Source organism: Xiphophorus maculatus, chromosome 14 (assembly GCF_002775205.1).
Source record: "Xiphophorus maculatus strain JP 163 A chromosome 14, X_maculatus-5.0-male, whole genome shotgun sequence".
Classification (NCBI taxonomy): Eukaryota; Metazoa; Chordata; class Actinopteri; order Cyprinodontiformes; family Poeciliidae; genus Xiphophorus; species Xiphophorus maculatus.
Window position 1 is genome coordinate 2,076,022 of NC_036456.1, and position 16,216 is coordinate 2,092,237.

The 16,216-nt window shown below is 41.0% G+C and overlaps 1 protein-coding gene across 7 annotated transcripts in view; it reads right to left on the reverse strand.

Annotated features, from left to right (window-relative positions):
- LOC102219889 (neurexin-2) overlaps window positions 1–16,216 on the reverse strand; it is an 813,998-nt gene that overhangs the window by 410,407 nt on the left and 387,375 nt on the right. For all 7 annotated transcript variants that reach the window (XM_023346052.1, XM_023346050.1, XM_023346051.1 and 4 more), the window contains one exon: window positions 1,496–1,615. In XM_023346052.1, coding sequence (XP_023201820.1) covers window positions 1,496–1,615 — 120 coding nt within the window. The remainder of the gene's footprint in view (window positions 1–1,495; window positions 1,616–16,216) is intronic.

The window sequence follows — 16,216 nt, forward strand, 5'->3', positions numbered from 1 at the left end:
TGTTGTCTCTTTAGAAAGTACTCTCTCTGTGAGAGCAAATTGGAACTCAGGCCCTGTAAGTTTAAAGTCTACAACCATCTTCAATATGTTGAAAAAAAAAAAAAACTCAGGTTATGTCAAATACAGCATTTTTACTGTCATGTTTTTTTTATTTTCTTTGCTTTATAGACATATTATTGTTCAATGTCTATGCATGTGTACAACGCTGGAGGGCAAAAAAGCCAATTCCTTTACATGCCATTCATAGCTGCGCTGACAAAGTAAAAAATGAAGATAAAAGAATAAAACCTGGAGATTTATGTTTTATTAATCTAGTGCAGTGCCAAACAGTGAAAGGAAAATAACGCAGAAAAACCATTTAACAACAACTCAAAACCACCCGTATTCTCCTTTATCCTGTCTTTCCTTCTGTCAGCTACACGTATTTTCCATAGAAACTGACTGACAACAGCTCCACTAGTGTATCTTATATTCAACACTAAAAAAACATGCAAACATTTACCACGTAAAGAACAGATCATTCAGTTTGCTAAAGTATTATGTTTCCAGGCTTGATGTGTAAATTAGCGGCAGTGGTAGATTAGCTAACTTAAACACGTGCTACTGATGATCTGTCAGAGTTGGTGTACCGGTCGCCTTTTTTATTTCAACTGAACTGAAACACGCAGAATTCTGCAGCACATCTGCACAGTAAGGTTGTCAAAGTCAAGCTAGCATAACATTTTATTTCAAACCTTTTCCTGACCTGTGAAATGTGAGACCTCTGGACCTTGTCATCTAGTTGTTGTGGTGTTGACAATTAGTAGCAAAGCACAGCACTGCGTCCATTTCTCTTTAAAATGCGACGTGTACATTTAAGACTTAGCGCGTTGTTAGCAACTTGACGGTTAACACCAATGAAAGTCAATGTTGGACAGCTTTTGGCAAAAAACGTTGTGCGTGACGTCACGTTGCAATGTGTCAACGTGACACTGCATATGTTGTCAATGTCATGTTTTAATATTTACATTATTATTATTTCACTTCCTAACAGTCTTTAGGTGGACTGCTTGGAAATGCCCATCTAGGGACAAATGGCACAAATTAGCTTATGCTACAAGCTCCATAATACAGGCATGGAGCTGCTGTTTTATTCTGTTTGTGTTATTGTGTGTCTGTCCCTATCAAATAAACCTAGTAAATAAATACAGCAACTTAAGAAGATAAAAAAACGAACTTTTTTGTTTATTCTATAGTGCCTAAATATTATTTTTGATGAGGCTGCATTTAAACAGTCATCTGTCGAAAGATGAGCCACACAAAGATGAGTCAGTGTGGGATGCGATTGTGGAAGGGTATTGATATTTACTCACTGACGTGTCATGGAACTGTTATTTAAATGCTAGCAAGACTCTGACATTTAGCAAATACCACATTTTAACTTTGCTATTAATACTCCTAAATATCAGTTTTCACAACAGCGGAACAGGATGTCCGTGTCCCCAACACAACCCACCTTCCACTGTGACATTATCCACAGACAGCTGCAGGCTCTTGCCTCGCCGCACCACCTTCACCGAGTGCCACTCGTTGTCATTCAGCTTCTGCCCCGCGAACAGCGTCTCGGGTCCTTTGCCTGTGGGAGGAGAAATTCGAGTCACAAACAACCAGTGGAAATGACGCGAACCCTAAACCACACACTCCGACGAACACGCGCGAGACAGCGCGCCCACACACACACACGCCCACACACGGGGTTCTCACGCGGTAGGTGGTGGGAAGAAAACCAGCATGTTTGCAACACACTTTCACATCAATCATTCTTTAAACTGTAAAATATGTTTTCCCAAAATCCTAGAATGATGGTTTACATTTAACGAACTTGAAAGGTAAATCAGAGAACCAAGCAATGGCAACTGGAGATGCTTTGTTACATCAAAATGTTTTGCATTTGGTCATGATAACCAGCGGCTGTCGGGAAGTGGGGTTAGGCTATGACAGCAAAAATTACTTTCCAGAAGGAGAAATTGATGGGTTCTAATCTGATTTATGTTCTCAAATTGTGTCTTCACAATTTGAAGACACAAATTGTGTGTGTCTTCACACACAATTTTTAGACTTAGTTCTAAGTCTACCAGTTTGGTAGACTTAGAACTAAGTCATAATCTGGTAGACTTAGTTCTATTGGGGACCAAAATTGTAACATTTCTTACATTTCCAGCTGCTGCAGTTCGCTTTCACGCTGCTGTGTCCAAAGAATCAAACCTTTTGCAAAAGCTATTCTTCTCCTCCTCGCCTGTGGGGGGCACTGCACCAAAAACAACTGAAAGAAGCGACACAGAAACCTCTGAGGACGACACTGAGTGTAACTTCCTTTTTCAGAATATGTAATGTAAACGTAATGGCATCAGATTTTAGTGGTTGTAGTATCTGTCTCTTGTTTTTAGCAAAAGACTTCGACTTAGCATAACATTTCTCCCTCTAGCCCTAGACACGTGCTTGTTTTGGTCATTTTTACCCAGAATGCCTTGTGCTGTGATCCACTTGCTGCTTTTGGAGCAATCTCTGGTCCGCTTCGCATTCACATATGCATTCAAACCGCACCAGAGTTCACTTCAACTGAACCCGAGACTGAAGTTTGTTGGTGGACCAGAGTTTGTAGTTTAGCTAGATACAACGTTAACTAACCCTTAAAAGTTGAAGGTTGCATATAATTTGTAGCTTCTGAAAGGACTGTTAAAAGATTTTTTTTTTTTTTTTTACTTTACCTTACTTCAATGATGTCAGCCTGAAATGGCTGTCAGCCCTAGATAAGTTGACCAGCTGGACGGTTGTTGGAACGTATTTTTGCCGTGATTAGGCTAATGTTTCTCAATTCCGGTCCTGACGCAGGATTAGGACGAGACGAACTCACAGCAGATCACTGAAACTTGTTTTTACACCAGATGAGTTCAATTTTTATTTATTTTTTACTTTTTACATTTCTTCAGGCCAAAGCTAGTGTTTACAAAAAATGATGCATTTCTAGCTTTGAATTAAAGTCAAGTTTCTAAGTATAAATCGACAGCAGATCAATGGTCAGAGTTTTGACCAGTCAATGTTTAACTCTGTCTTTAGCTCCTTTTATGTTAATGCTGTCAAGTCAAATGAATATTTTTCTTTTTTTTACCCCTCCAGGGAGTCTTTTTGTGGGCTCTAGTGTCCCTTATACGACAGTAGGCTGACAGGAAACGGGGAAGTAGAGGGGAGAAGACATGGGGCAAATATCGTCGGGTCCGGGAGTCGAACCCGCGACGGCTGCGTCGAGGACTCAAGGCCTCCAAATGTGGGTCGCGCTAACCACTACGTCACCATGGCACGCCCCATATTTTTCTTTTTGAGGGAGAAGATAAGACTCTCAACATGAAGCTACCATTTTACACTGCCTTATCTGATACTACAATACCAAATATAGTTCTCAATACCATCTGATTATCACTTACTCCTTTCTTACTGTTAGGATAACCAAAATCTGAAAAAAACAGTAAAGGAGCTTGACTCTTTCTTTGCCCCCATTTAAATATTTTCAAGAAAATAGCTGAGAGATTCAACTATTGATGAGTAACATTGTTGCTAGTGAATAGAGCTGTAAGTAAATGTTGTTTGGTTGTTACATCTCCATCTTATTTTGTTTTTGCATTTTGGATGTATTGCATGTTGCAGCTCTGGTCTCGTAAAAAGCTGAATATCTGGTTTTCTGTCAGTTTTCTGCAAGAATAGCTTGCAGGTGACGCATAATTACTTTTTCTCTATGGACTTCTGAACTCAATATGACTCATTGCCGTCCAAATAGATGGCATGCATTGATTAAAAATGGGAAAACCTTTTGAATGAAGTATGGACACATTTCTGAGGTGTAAATTTTGAATGCAAGGTTTGGATGTGGTAAATGGTTTGTTTAGATAGAAAACTAAGAAGAGATGAAATAGGGAGGTACAAACTGCCAACGGGACAGATAGTCCAACAGCCCATAGCTCACCAAAACAGAAAAGAGAAAAGTCTCAAAAGTGCCCCATAAGTGGAGGAGTTGAAGGGCAAGACAGAAAGATTTATCAGCTCAATCCTCAAACTGCTGCTCTCCACTTCTGAACGTCAAACGCCGCCCCGCCACTACTCTGCAATCCATCAATGCAACCGGCGGAGTAAGGGCATTTCTACGCTGCGGCAGATGGCGTCGCAGAGATGCTTATTAGAGAAATATTTGCATTAGCAGAGGACCGAGGCCTATTTATACGCGGCGAACAACAAAGCTCGATCGCATCAGCGGTGGCGTGGCGGTGCCAGGAAACTGCGGATTTTAATTAAAACAACAGTCATGGATCCGGTCTCCGGTGCGGAATGAGAAGCTAATGCGATTCCCCACAAAAGCCAAGGCGGCAGCTGGCAAACGCTTCGGCTGGAGTTTAAAGATTCAAAGAAGGCATAAAAGAGGAAAATGGCACTGAAGGAAGGAAGAAAAAAAATTTTTAAAAATCATTCAACACATGGCTTTAGAAGCTGGAGGCCAAACATTACGGCACGGTGTCATAGTGTTGAGGTGGTGAAGGTAATTACTAATGAAAGGAAAGGAGGAACATTTCATAAAGAGCAATAAACTAAACAGAAACTTCCACCTGAAATGCTGCAGGGCACACTGAAACGGTGTGTTGCTGCGGGATACCAGTCACTTCCATTAAGCTTCTGTCTGTTTTACCCACAGAGGCAGGAAATCGTGAAGCAGTTTGTCTTCTAGATAAAGGCGCAAAGTAAAGATTAGACCTTTCTGAACTGTAATAATTTAATGTTGTGGATCAAATATTTGTAAGCACAATGCATTTCTGGAGTCGGTGGCTGTTTTCTGGTTGGTTAGCTGGCCAAAGCCAGAGAGTATTATAGTTGCTGCTTGAGAGGATGATACAGGACAGACTGGTGAAATATGATTGTCCTCTTTCCCACTCGGATGTGAAGGTATTTAGCCTTCAGGGTGCGTTGTCCTGTCGACTCATAGCCCTGCAAGGCGAGAACACCTTCAGCTCACAGGAGAACTGTTTTCCAATTTACTACCGTTACTTTTTTATGATATCATTGTTTTTTGGGGGGGGGAGGTTTCCCCAAAGCCTTTTTTTTTACCCTTCAGCTGCATGAAATTGAAAAGAAAGATTTTTGATCAAAGCTTGCGTGAAAAGAATATAAAGGAAAAGGTTTGCTGCTCTAAGGAGAGAATGCGTGGATGAGAGTAGCTGGCAGACAGGTCAAAGCTGAGAAAAAGGAGGGGAAAAAAAGAGAGAAAAATAATGAAAAAGTAGGGAAAAAGTCCAGGTTAGGACAAACGCATTGTAATGGTTACTGTAAAAAATGATGCTACAGTAAGCGGGTTACCTTGACCCAGTTAGCCTCAACCTTTAACCATGGCAACCAACGCTGAGGAAAAGCTATCTAAAAACACATTTCCACTATGAGACCCAGAGCAGTTTTTTTCCCCTGGACGTTTTATTTGCTCTGGCTATTTTCAGGCAGAATTTCCCACTGCAGAACGTAGAGCCAACGTCTCCCACTGCAGCAGGGTCGGTCGATGTCTTGGTCAGCCATTCAGTAGTGGAAGAAGGCTTAGATTATAGGCAAACTATTTCCACGATGCTGTCACAACGAATACCATAATCGGTACATTACAAAGTCCAAAGACCTTTGGAACTGGAACATAATTTTCTATTTGAATTGGAAGTCTGTCTGTGAACAAAAACTTGCGTCCGTTTTACAGCATTATCACTGTAAGGCCGCTACATATTCATTTCAAAATGTAAACATATCTCATGAATAAACTCTAAGACGTGTGGTAAATGAGCATAAATGGAACCCATGCAGCTGCCCGAGAGCCTTAACAATCTGCTAATGATCTGTTGCACTGCATTTTTTTATTATTTGTACAACAAAGAATACATCCTAAAATATCCCTTTAAATGGAGGATCCCCCCCACCCCCTCTTTCTGACATAACGTGGCTTTATATATTGTTTAATCCAACATTCTTAGCATCCAAGAATGAGTTGCTCAAACAGTCATGCGTCAAATCGCAGATTTTCATCACAGGAGTAACGTCGACTTGATTGAGCTATTCCAAATATTTGTACGCGGGCTTAAATTCGAACCATTAATGAAAATCGGTCATCGGTGAACTCCTTCAAAGCACATATTGACAAAAGCAGCTGGTGTTTTATCTCTGTCAGCGAGGCGAAGTGAAGCCTTAAATCGCCGCACAGGTAACCCTGCAAGCAAGTAAACCAAAGATGTGCCACTCACGGTTCAATGAGCCACTAACCCGTTAATACAGCTCAGGGCATGGAGGATTATTCATTGCATTGAGCAGCACAGGGCCACATTGTCTTCTCACAAAGGGGACTGCCAGTTATTAAATGCAATTCATTCTCATCTTGCTAGTTATATCCTCTCGTTTTGTTGCAGGCATCAGCAGGGCAAGGGGTACTTTGTACTCCCCGCTCCCCCGACAGATTCTGAGAAATATGCTAAATGAGACCCGAAGAGAAGTCAACATTTCTTTACTAGTGTACAAACAGATTCCCGATTACTTTGATGGACTGTGTCAGCACAGCGTAAGTGAGAGGTGTGATCTTTGCAGGTACTTGCATAATTATACGCCGCCATCCATCATTGGCTTGCTGTGCTTTCTTTGTAAACAACTTGATTAATTCAACTGGATCAATGGAGCACGAGCCCTCAGCCAATGGCTGCAAGTTGTTGCCATCAGTCTCTATTCAAGCTGTGGGGTGTGCGGGCGTGTGTGTGTGTGTGTGTGCGTGTGTGTGTGTGTGTGCGTGTGCGTGTGTGTGTTGGGGGTCGCTGCTGCAGCAGGGAGCGCTTGAGCGCAGTTTTCAACTCTAATCAAAACAACCTTGAGAGTGGGGAGCTGATCATCACTCTGCTGTGGGCTAATGATAGCAACATTTCCAGCACGGCAAATCAAGAACTGAGAGACGAAACATATTTCTCGTCTTCCACACTTTGAGGGACTTGCACACAGATTCAGGCATATCTGGTTCCTGAGGATCCCAAGGTGTTTCCCAGGCTAGAAAGATTATAGAGTCCAAGCAAAAGGTTTCAAAGACATAATACTTTAATGAATGCATTTTAATTGCTCACTTTTTTTATTTTTTTAATTTAGTAACTTTGATTTTTTTATATATATATATCTATATTTATGGTGCACTGTAGAAAGTTGAATACTTAAAGGGGCAGTATTATGTGTTTTCCAGGCTCAAAGAGTCATTTTATAGCACCATCAAGTAACTAAATATCTTTTAAGTCTAAAATGACTTAAAAGATATTTAGTTACTTACAAGAAATCTCACTTTGTAATTTAACACCTTAAAATTGGGTCTCTGTCTCTTTAAAAACTCCTGCTCTTTCTGAAACTCCGCCTTCAGGAAGTCATCACAACATGGCGCCTTTGTTAACCTTTTAACGTTTTTACTAGCATTTCACTGAGAAGTAGCTTCTACAATGAGCTCAGCAGACAGGCAGTTCCACCAGGTGTTTGCTAATTGCTGCTGGCTAGTCTGAAGGAGCTGAGTGAGGGAGTTCGGGGGGGAAGCCCCTCTGTGAGGCGGGGCTTTGTCCTCCAAGGCGGCTCTAGGACAGCTGAATGGTTGCCATGGAGATTGAAGTATTCCTCAAACATGCATGAAAGAATTAAGGCAACTTTCCACGTATGTTTTGATGAGAGAATAACATAACGTTATGTAAAGCTCGGAAAAGTGAATTTTTACATACTACCGTCCCTTTAAGAAAAAAAACTACCATAAAATTCTAGGAAAACAACCAAATCCATTACAAAACTTTCCAGCCAGAATTGTGCCAGAGGCTTATTGCTACAAAAAGGGTTCGGCATATTTTTGGTACAGTACAATCCTTTATTATTGATTGTTATTCAGTACATGTACAATTTAGCTTGTCTCCATTATTTTTGGCTGCGTGTGCATTATAGAAAATTCAGAATAAAGTCAAACTTGCACAAACAGTTCTTGTTTTTTTTTCTTAATTCAGTGAAGTTGTTTGCTTTATAACCATTCCGCTTTGGTTTCAAAAATAATGTAATATCCTTGCCTGTGGTGAATGTATTTAAACTTTTGATCTAATATGTGTTCAGTCAAGCAAGTTCTGAGTCATCCAGGAAACATTCTGCTCAGATCCCTCTAATTCCTTTTGGTGCGGAGGAGCATCAGTTCTACTATTTGAACCTTCCAGATCACGTCCATTATAGGACGTGTTAAAACAATTACCAATGTACTTTTTTTGTGCACAAAAAATTCGTGGTAAAATCAATATTGACAGTCATGTCATGGATGAATTGTAGGGCAAACGTTGCAAGTTAAATGTTCAAGGTTTTCTAGATGATAAATGCTCCAAATAAATTATAACAAGGAAAGAACTCTGACTTTAAATCAGAGTAAGAATAATATTATGGAGAAATGGTCCTGAATGTGTGACTGACTCAGCTGAACACCGACAGTTTAACTACAGTCTTAGGTACAATTACACCAGATCCCCCCTAAATAACAGTTATATTGCCTTTCTGACAGAATCTGCAATGTCTAAGTATCACAATAATGATTACCAATTCAAGCTGTGCGATTTGAGCTTTCTGGGAGAAAGCGTTATCATTACTTGCTTCTTCTGTCAGATTAAGGGTGGAGAAAAAGGGACAGAAAGCAGATGCATAGGGTGGAGGGCAGAGCAAAATGCAAAAAAGCAAAAAGATGATGGTGAACACAGTACCAAGATATTCAGTGGTTTAGGGACCAACTTGAATAGATAAAATCCATGAATAATTGAGATCCCCTCTAAAAATGCTTTAATAGTTCATACGTCATATATAATTTTATATGCCTTAATCCATACATCGGAAACTGTCTTTGTGATACAGCATAATTTAATATGTTCCTTATCTCCACTGTTGTGGGCAGAGACAATCAGACAATGACCCATCAAGGAAAATAAACGGTGCTCTTGGATTGACTGCTTCTGTGTATTTCGGCTGCATTTTCTTTCCAATATTTTAAACGTGTTCTTTGAAAAAAATCAGTAGGGAAGATTTTATATGAATTCTTTGGAGCTATGTTCCATGGAAAAAAAAAAAATCAGTAGATAGGTTCACTGTACCAGATGATTTACTCATAGCAGCAGAAGATTCAGCGCATGGTGCATTCACACCTCCCCAAAAGAACCGGACCTTCTAAACGAAAGAAAAACGAACTAGAGTTCGATCTAAGCGGACTAAAACCTTGCGTGCCTTGGGTAGCACCAATCGAACCGAATCTACCGGACTATCAGGATTAACAACACCCTAACAAGAACAGTTGATATTGTGGGTTTTTTAAAGAGGAGCAGACATAGAGCCACCTAAAACATTGATTGGCAAGACAAAACATATCACAGCCAGGCAGTGAGTATAATAGTACTCCTATTTTGGTCACGATTCCAGTAAAACCCACAGCATCGTCACCTTTTTGTGTTAGTTATTTGTAAAGTGGAATCTCTGAGGAATTTTTAAGAAGCATTGACATCTTTAAGTCTTTGCTTCAAACTAGGCTCTAAATAAAGTTAAATGAAGAAAGCATGGAATACTGTACAACCAACACGGTATGACTCCAAACACACCGCACCAACCAAAGGTCAGACAGGGAGATATGACAATTCATATTCAAGTTATTTAATATGTTTTTGCAGCTGTAATTACTTTGTATTTGCCACAAGAAGGTGAGTAACTGATATACAGTATATCGATATAGTATCAAAATCACTTATTGCCCTTTTAACAGTCTTAAATCAGGTTGTTAAACACAAGTCCAGGATTTTTGTGGGGTTCAGATAGAAGTAGCAGAAGATGGTGGGTGTTTCTCAGGTGTACCATCAGCTGCCACATGAAACCACATGGTTTCCTTGCTTTCAACACCAGTGGGAGGTGTGCGTGTGTGTGTGTGTGAGTGAGTGAGAGCTTGCTCTTCTGTTTCACCTTGCAGAGGAGAGAAATCCAAGCTGTGCACAACAGATAGAGCTCCCACACACAAACATGCTGCCCTGTATGTTCTCGCTGCACGAGCACAAGCCGGCGCTACTAATAACACCACAGGAGGTCTGGGGGTGCGCGTGCGTGTGTCGGGGTGTGCTTGTCCGTTGCCAAAAACAAACTATAAAATACTTCAGTCAGAATTTTAATTTTGGTCTCACCAATGTTGGTGAGCGGGCAGAAAACGAGTGTAATGGGAGGACATGTTGTGTCTGTGCCAGGACACAATGCAACGTCAGCACTGCCGACTTCCTGGCCAGGCAGCAAAGACAGAGACGACGCTTACAATGTGTGTCGACTGTGTGTCTGTGTGAGTCTGATCGTCATGAGGAGGAGTATGGAAATGTGAGGAGCTACCTGTACCTTTATGAGGCACACACTGAGATTAGCGGTTTTATTGCCGGGTTTTCATTTTTTATGTTGCGCTGAGGGAGCTGGTGTGTACAGTGCACGGGTGTGTATTGCAGATTTTATGGCAACCCAATGCTCCCTCTCTCCTCTGCCATCTGTTCTCCTGGCACGGCCCCGTTAGTGTCGCTTATGAAGTAATGACACACATTTATATATTTCCATCACAAACCCAACGCGCACTTGAGGTTATTGAAGTTCTCTGACTCTCTAGCAGTCATTTCATTTTTCACATGGTTCTCCTTTTCCTAAAATGACTTCGCCATGCTGCGAGCCGGTCCCCGGAAACACAAAGTGCTCCAACAGATCCCATCGACGAGTCGCGTCCCAGGTATGTCTGCAACTCTTCGGAATCAACTTAACTCAGCATTGATTTCTGTAAACGCTGGCCCTCAGCATGTTGCCTTTTAAATCCACCCCCCCCCCCCACACACACACACACACATGAACAAATCCTATAAATAGTGTTCATCCCATTGCTACAACTAATTAGAATAAAACTACAATTGACAAAGCATGGTACTAATTTTATGACCATGGCAAAGGATTAAGTAGAATTCCTTGACATTAAACAATACATGTTGGTTAGAAAAGCCAGTCTTTCTTTCCAAAGTCTATAGCTTTCATTGTTGTTTCCTTTCCTGCGATTGTAACTTTTACCAACTGCTTACATTCTCTGTTGAAGCACTTAAGATACTCTGTAGCACTGGGAATATTGAGCTATGCAGAAAGGTGAAGGTTTTCTGGTTTTACTGTGAACCAGTTTTCCTGCTCATCTTAGCATAAAGCAAGACATAGTTGCAGGTGCAGTGGAGAATTGCTACAGATGACAATCTAGAAAGGGAGGTGTGCACTTGTCTTGACCTCTTTGCCAAAAGGTCAAGATGTGGAGTGGTTGATGCGGCAACGGAAAGGCGACGAAGCTGAATGGTGTGAATTCCTCAAGGTGGATATTTGCTCTGCTTTTAATTGGATCTAGCCACACATCCTGGCTAGACAGTTGAAAAGAACGAATGCTGCCTGTTGGCTTCTTAACCAACAGATCCCAATCGGTCAAAAGTTACTTGCACATTGTCAAATGTTCTCTACTTCTACACAAACATGTATCAGAGTCAGCATGTTGGGCCAAATTACGCAATTTGCTGATGACTGTCATAATAGTTCCATTGTTAAAGGTTGATGCCATGGACTATTGAGCCACAGTCCATGGCATACTTCATTATAAAATGAGCAGAGTATCCTATTGAAACATAAATCTGTCTAAAATTAGATGGTCACAAATTTAAGAATGAACTGATGCATTTTTCCAGCAGGCAATTTGTATCAAAACACACTTGACATTTTTTTTGGTGTTTAGAAAAAAAAATTCCAGCCTATTAACAAAACATGCACTGAAATAGTAGGCATAACATCGACGTCTGGGAGTTATCAGGTGTTTATAAATGACAGAGAAACTTCTTCAAAATGCTAATCATCAACTATTAAGGTATTCATCCAACTAGACTCCACAGCACTGATCGATCTCACCTCTGACCTGTCTGGTTTGTCTTGGCCTCCATGATGCTGTTAACTCACCAATGTTGTCTAACAGACCACCGAGACCCTCAGAGTGGGGTTGTATTACATGCCTATTAAAAACCATGAGGCAATATCCCTCAATTTTTACAATTATCCACTGCCTTGTTTAAACGTGTTACATAAAATCAATAGATAAATCATATTGGAATTTAAAATAGTAATGTGAAGAAATGTGAAAAAGCCGTTAATGCATTTGAATGACACAGTACATTATGGTAACATTTTTGCAGTCACCTATATGGAAATAATCTTTGACAGAAAATACCGGTATAAGCCCATACAACGTTAACACTGACTGCCTGTCGGCTCTCAAAACTTGTGAAAAATCTTGTGAAACAAAACATAAAAAATGTTATTTTGCATTCATTTAAAAGGAATAGTAAACATGATCTTAAGTAATATTATCTCTTTGTCTTTATTTGAAGTCGCAGCCTGTTCATTGGTGTTAGTCATGCCTTAACCAGCTAGACTGATTTATAAATATACCAGAAAATTGGCTCCCTACTGGAATAACCATATTGCAAAATGCATGCACCTCATAAAACATTCATGCTATAGAGACGTAGAAAATGCTATGTGCTCCTACTTTGTCAGAAACGGTGAACACTGAATGAAATTATGGATGTATCTTAAACATGCTGGATAATGTGGGTTTACAGAAGAACATAACACTCTTATCTGGAGTTGCTGCATATTTAATGCGGTTCCTTTAAGAAATAAAAACCATTTTTGCCACAAATAGTTTACTAAGCTTGGCATTTTTACTGCCTACAGTATATTTGCAACTCACCACCTTCCACAATGTCTTTCCACATCCCTTTACTTTACAACTTTGAAGATGTGGGGGTTTTTTAATGGTGGTATTTAGGAAAAAGGAAGGCTGAAAATGATCTGAATTCCAAACTTAAAATATATTTGAACTTTGTTCAGCAACAAACAAAATTTTCACGCAATAATTTAATCATACAGGTTTTGCAACGAAGGCCAAGAAAGACGCTATTTCTCTTCAGGAATCCATCTATTACAACCCTGAAGACAAAAACTAGTGATGCTCCGACAACATTTTGTTTTGCACTGAACCAATCAAAATCAGTTATGAATAGGCATTTGCCCAGCTCGGGTCCCCTATCTGATTAAAAACAGCCACTGACATTTAGGACGCTGTAGTTTATGAGCTTGTCCTGACAAGGACATTGTTTGACCCACAAAGTGTTTCTCTAGAGCAGCCTGATGTGCTGCTCCAACACAGGGACAGGTACAGTAGACTCTAATGTGATCATAAAGCACCTACAGACATCACCTGAAACATTTAGAGCTGTATTATCAATTTAGAGCTGAGACTTTGCTGTGTTGCTCGGTTAGCGTTAGCATGAGTACTCTGTTTTGATAAGGTGGTCTAGTTCATTATGGTACCAGTTTATTGTCTGAGGACAAAACCTTTGATCTACTGCTTTTTAACGTGGAGCTCTAATAAAGCTCAATGTCAAATGTTTCGGCTGCTCTCAACACACCCTACTAGGACAGCTGGGTATATCTTAGCACAACCCAGGTGACAACACAAAAAGACCTGGAGCCACAGCAGCCTCTATTTCACGAGCAGCATCAGCGTAAAATAGCAAAATCCACTCAGACTGTAAGCATGCTTTCACACCTAAACTGTTTGTCTGCTTTACACAGTTCATTTCCTCTGATACTCTCCTTTGTGTGGGTAAGTGTGAAAGCTCACATGTACTCTGGTGATGAACAAATAAGCAAATTCTGGTCTGTTGGAAAATGTGGGTTTCTGTGCGCATGCAAGTGAGCCCTGGTGTAGTGTCGAGTACAGCGGGAATGCAAAATGGACCATCCGGCAAAGTGTCTACAGAGCAAGATGGTGAAAAGCTTGGTTGCTGCTCACTTTAGGCGGTTTTTGTCTGACGTTACCCAAACGAGTAAGTGAGTAATATTGTCCAGGTGGTTTGGTCTGCCTTAATGAAAGAGGACCAAACCAAAAGAAAATGTGAAATTTTTTGACATTCCCCATCCACTCAAGCATAAAAAAAATCCCCAAAACACCAACTATACCTTGGAATACAGTTTTACTAATTGTGCACAATAAAATGAGCTGGGATTTTTAATTTTTTTTATTTTTAATTGGCCACACAAATTTGCCTCGAGGCCTGCTTGGGGTACAGCAGACAAAATCACAGGGAGTACAACAACAAACAACGGGAGCTATGATTAATCAAGGGCTTTGAAAAGGTTGTTTAGTAAATGAGGACTGGTTGTAAAATAATGGTTAAATTCCTTAGATGAGGTCTAGATAAGGACCCCAAAGCATCACATGAGATCATATCAACACTTTCGTTACCAAATCCAAACAAAACTGTGCATGAGAGCTATTCTGCAACTAAGTGGGCAAAGTCTCACCCACTAATTCGCCATCCTACCTGAATTTCTTTGAAGAGAACAATTCAGAAAACATTTGGAATCCACACCTTGCTAAGCACCAGGTGCATTGCCCCTTTTCTTTCCCTTCATGTCCATCTCTGTGCGAGTTCCCTTCTGTGCCAGCTTGGTCTAGAGCAGATGGGACGGTTCAGCATGGCATCACACCAGTCGACACAGTGGCATGTCAAACAGGCATTCGCAGGGCCGGCCATTGCCAAGACCAACCGTGCTGTACTGCCATATGGGAATAATGTGTGCCGAGATCACACTGGATAGGCTGACAGAGCGGGTAACATGGCCTGCTTTTCCTGCAAATCAGAACAAATAGACAGGAATGCCAGGGTATTTACGCGCAAGTCCCAAAGTACACACTGCCACGCACGGCAATTGCTATTTACCGGAGTGCGGTCAATGCTGTAGAGTTGCACAATCCAAGCATCGTTGCACACACTCAAATAGAAGAACATCGATGCACAAACACACAGACGTGTGAGCAATCTTTCCCCCCAGACAGGCACCATGCACCAACAGACACACATGAGCTACCTTACCCATCCCACGGCTATAAAAGGCACAGACGCATGATCCCTATGCTGCAGTCAGCAGGGCTGGCACTTGCTTTCTTTCACACACTCACGCCGTCACACATGCACACCCTCCCGTCTGTCCTCTGCAGACGGTGATGATGGCCTGTGTTTGGGAGGTTAATAGCTGTTTGCTCCTCACAACCTTCACACTTGATTACTCAAGTCGGCTGCTGTCTGGACGGCGGGGGCGAGGCTCCGGCAAAACAAAGGCCGCCTCGTCACTGCTTACACACATAGCGCTTATTAGAAGACCAAGGCATGATTGAGAGCATCGTTTGAAGAATAATTAAGGGCACTGTATCCCTAAAGAAATGTAAATAGGGATTTAAAGACGTCAGTCAGAGTAGGAGCAACCTCCAAGATTCCTTTGTTACGTTTTCAAAAGAGGCTGCGGCAAGGGAAATGATTCATTACTGCAAGAAAAAATAAAGAAAAAAACTACAAACGTACGTCTAAGAGGACAGAAAGACAGCATGTCTTTTTTAGAAAGGAATACATAGATGCAGGCCACAAGCTTGGCAATCACGTTCTAAATAATTCAGGAAGGCTTTGAACTACACATGAGCATCCAACTTTCATTTCAGGGAGGTAATGCTCTAATCCAAATATAATTTAGGGGAATGACTATAAAGTGTGAGAAATTGTGCATGCCCCCATAGTAATGGAGTTTGTAGAGCAGGTGCAAGAACTTCAAACACTATCTCACAGGGCCTAGCCAGTGGTCGCTTTCGCAGTTGAGACAAAACTCCCAGCATTCGTTAAGGTTTTCTGAAGATCTAATGTGCAGGCATAAAGTTCTCCATTTGAAGTGTCAAAAACAGTTCTCACTGATGAACAAGGCGATGCGTGACACAAAAATGCATCATCTTGTATGCGATGGAAGGCGCAATGGACCACGCCCTGGCTGGACTATTTCACCCAAAGCTCTATGCAAAATGTTTGTGATTGGCCAGAAGCTTGTGGGCGTATTTTACGCAGGAATGCGCTCTGACGGCAAAGTTGATATTTTGTTTCAACTAGTCCGCTTCCACCATCTGGCTTTTGTATCTGCAAGCAAAATGAATACTTTTGAGGAGTTTTTATCAGACACGATTCATTACAAAAATATTTACAACGGAGGACGCTATCTGAAAAAA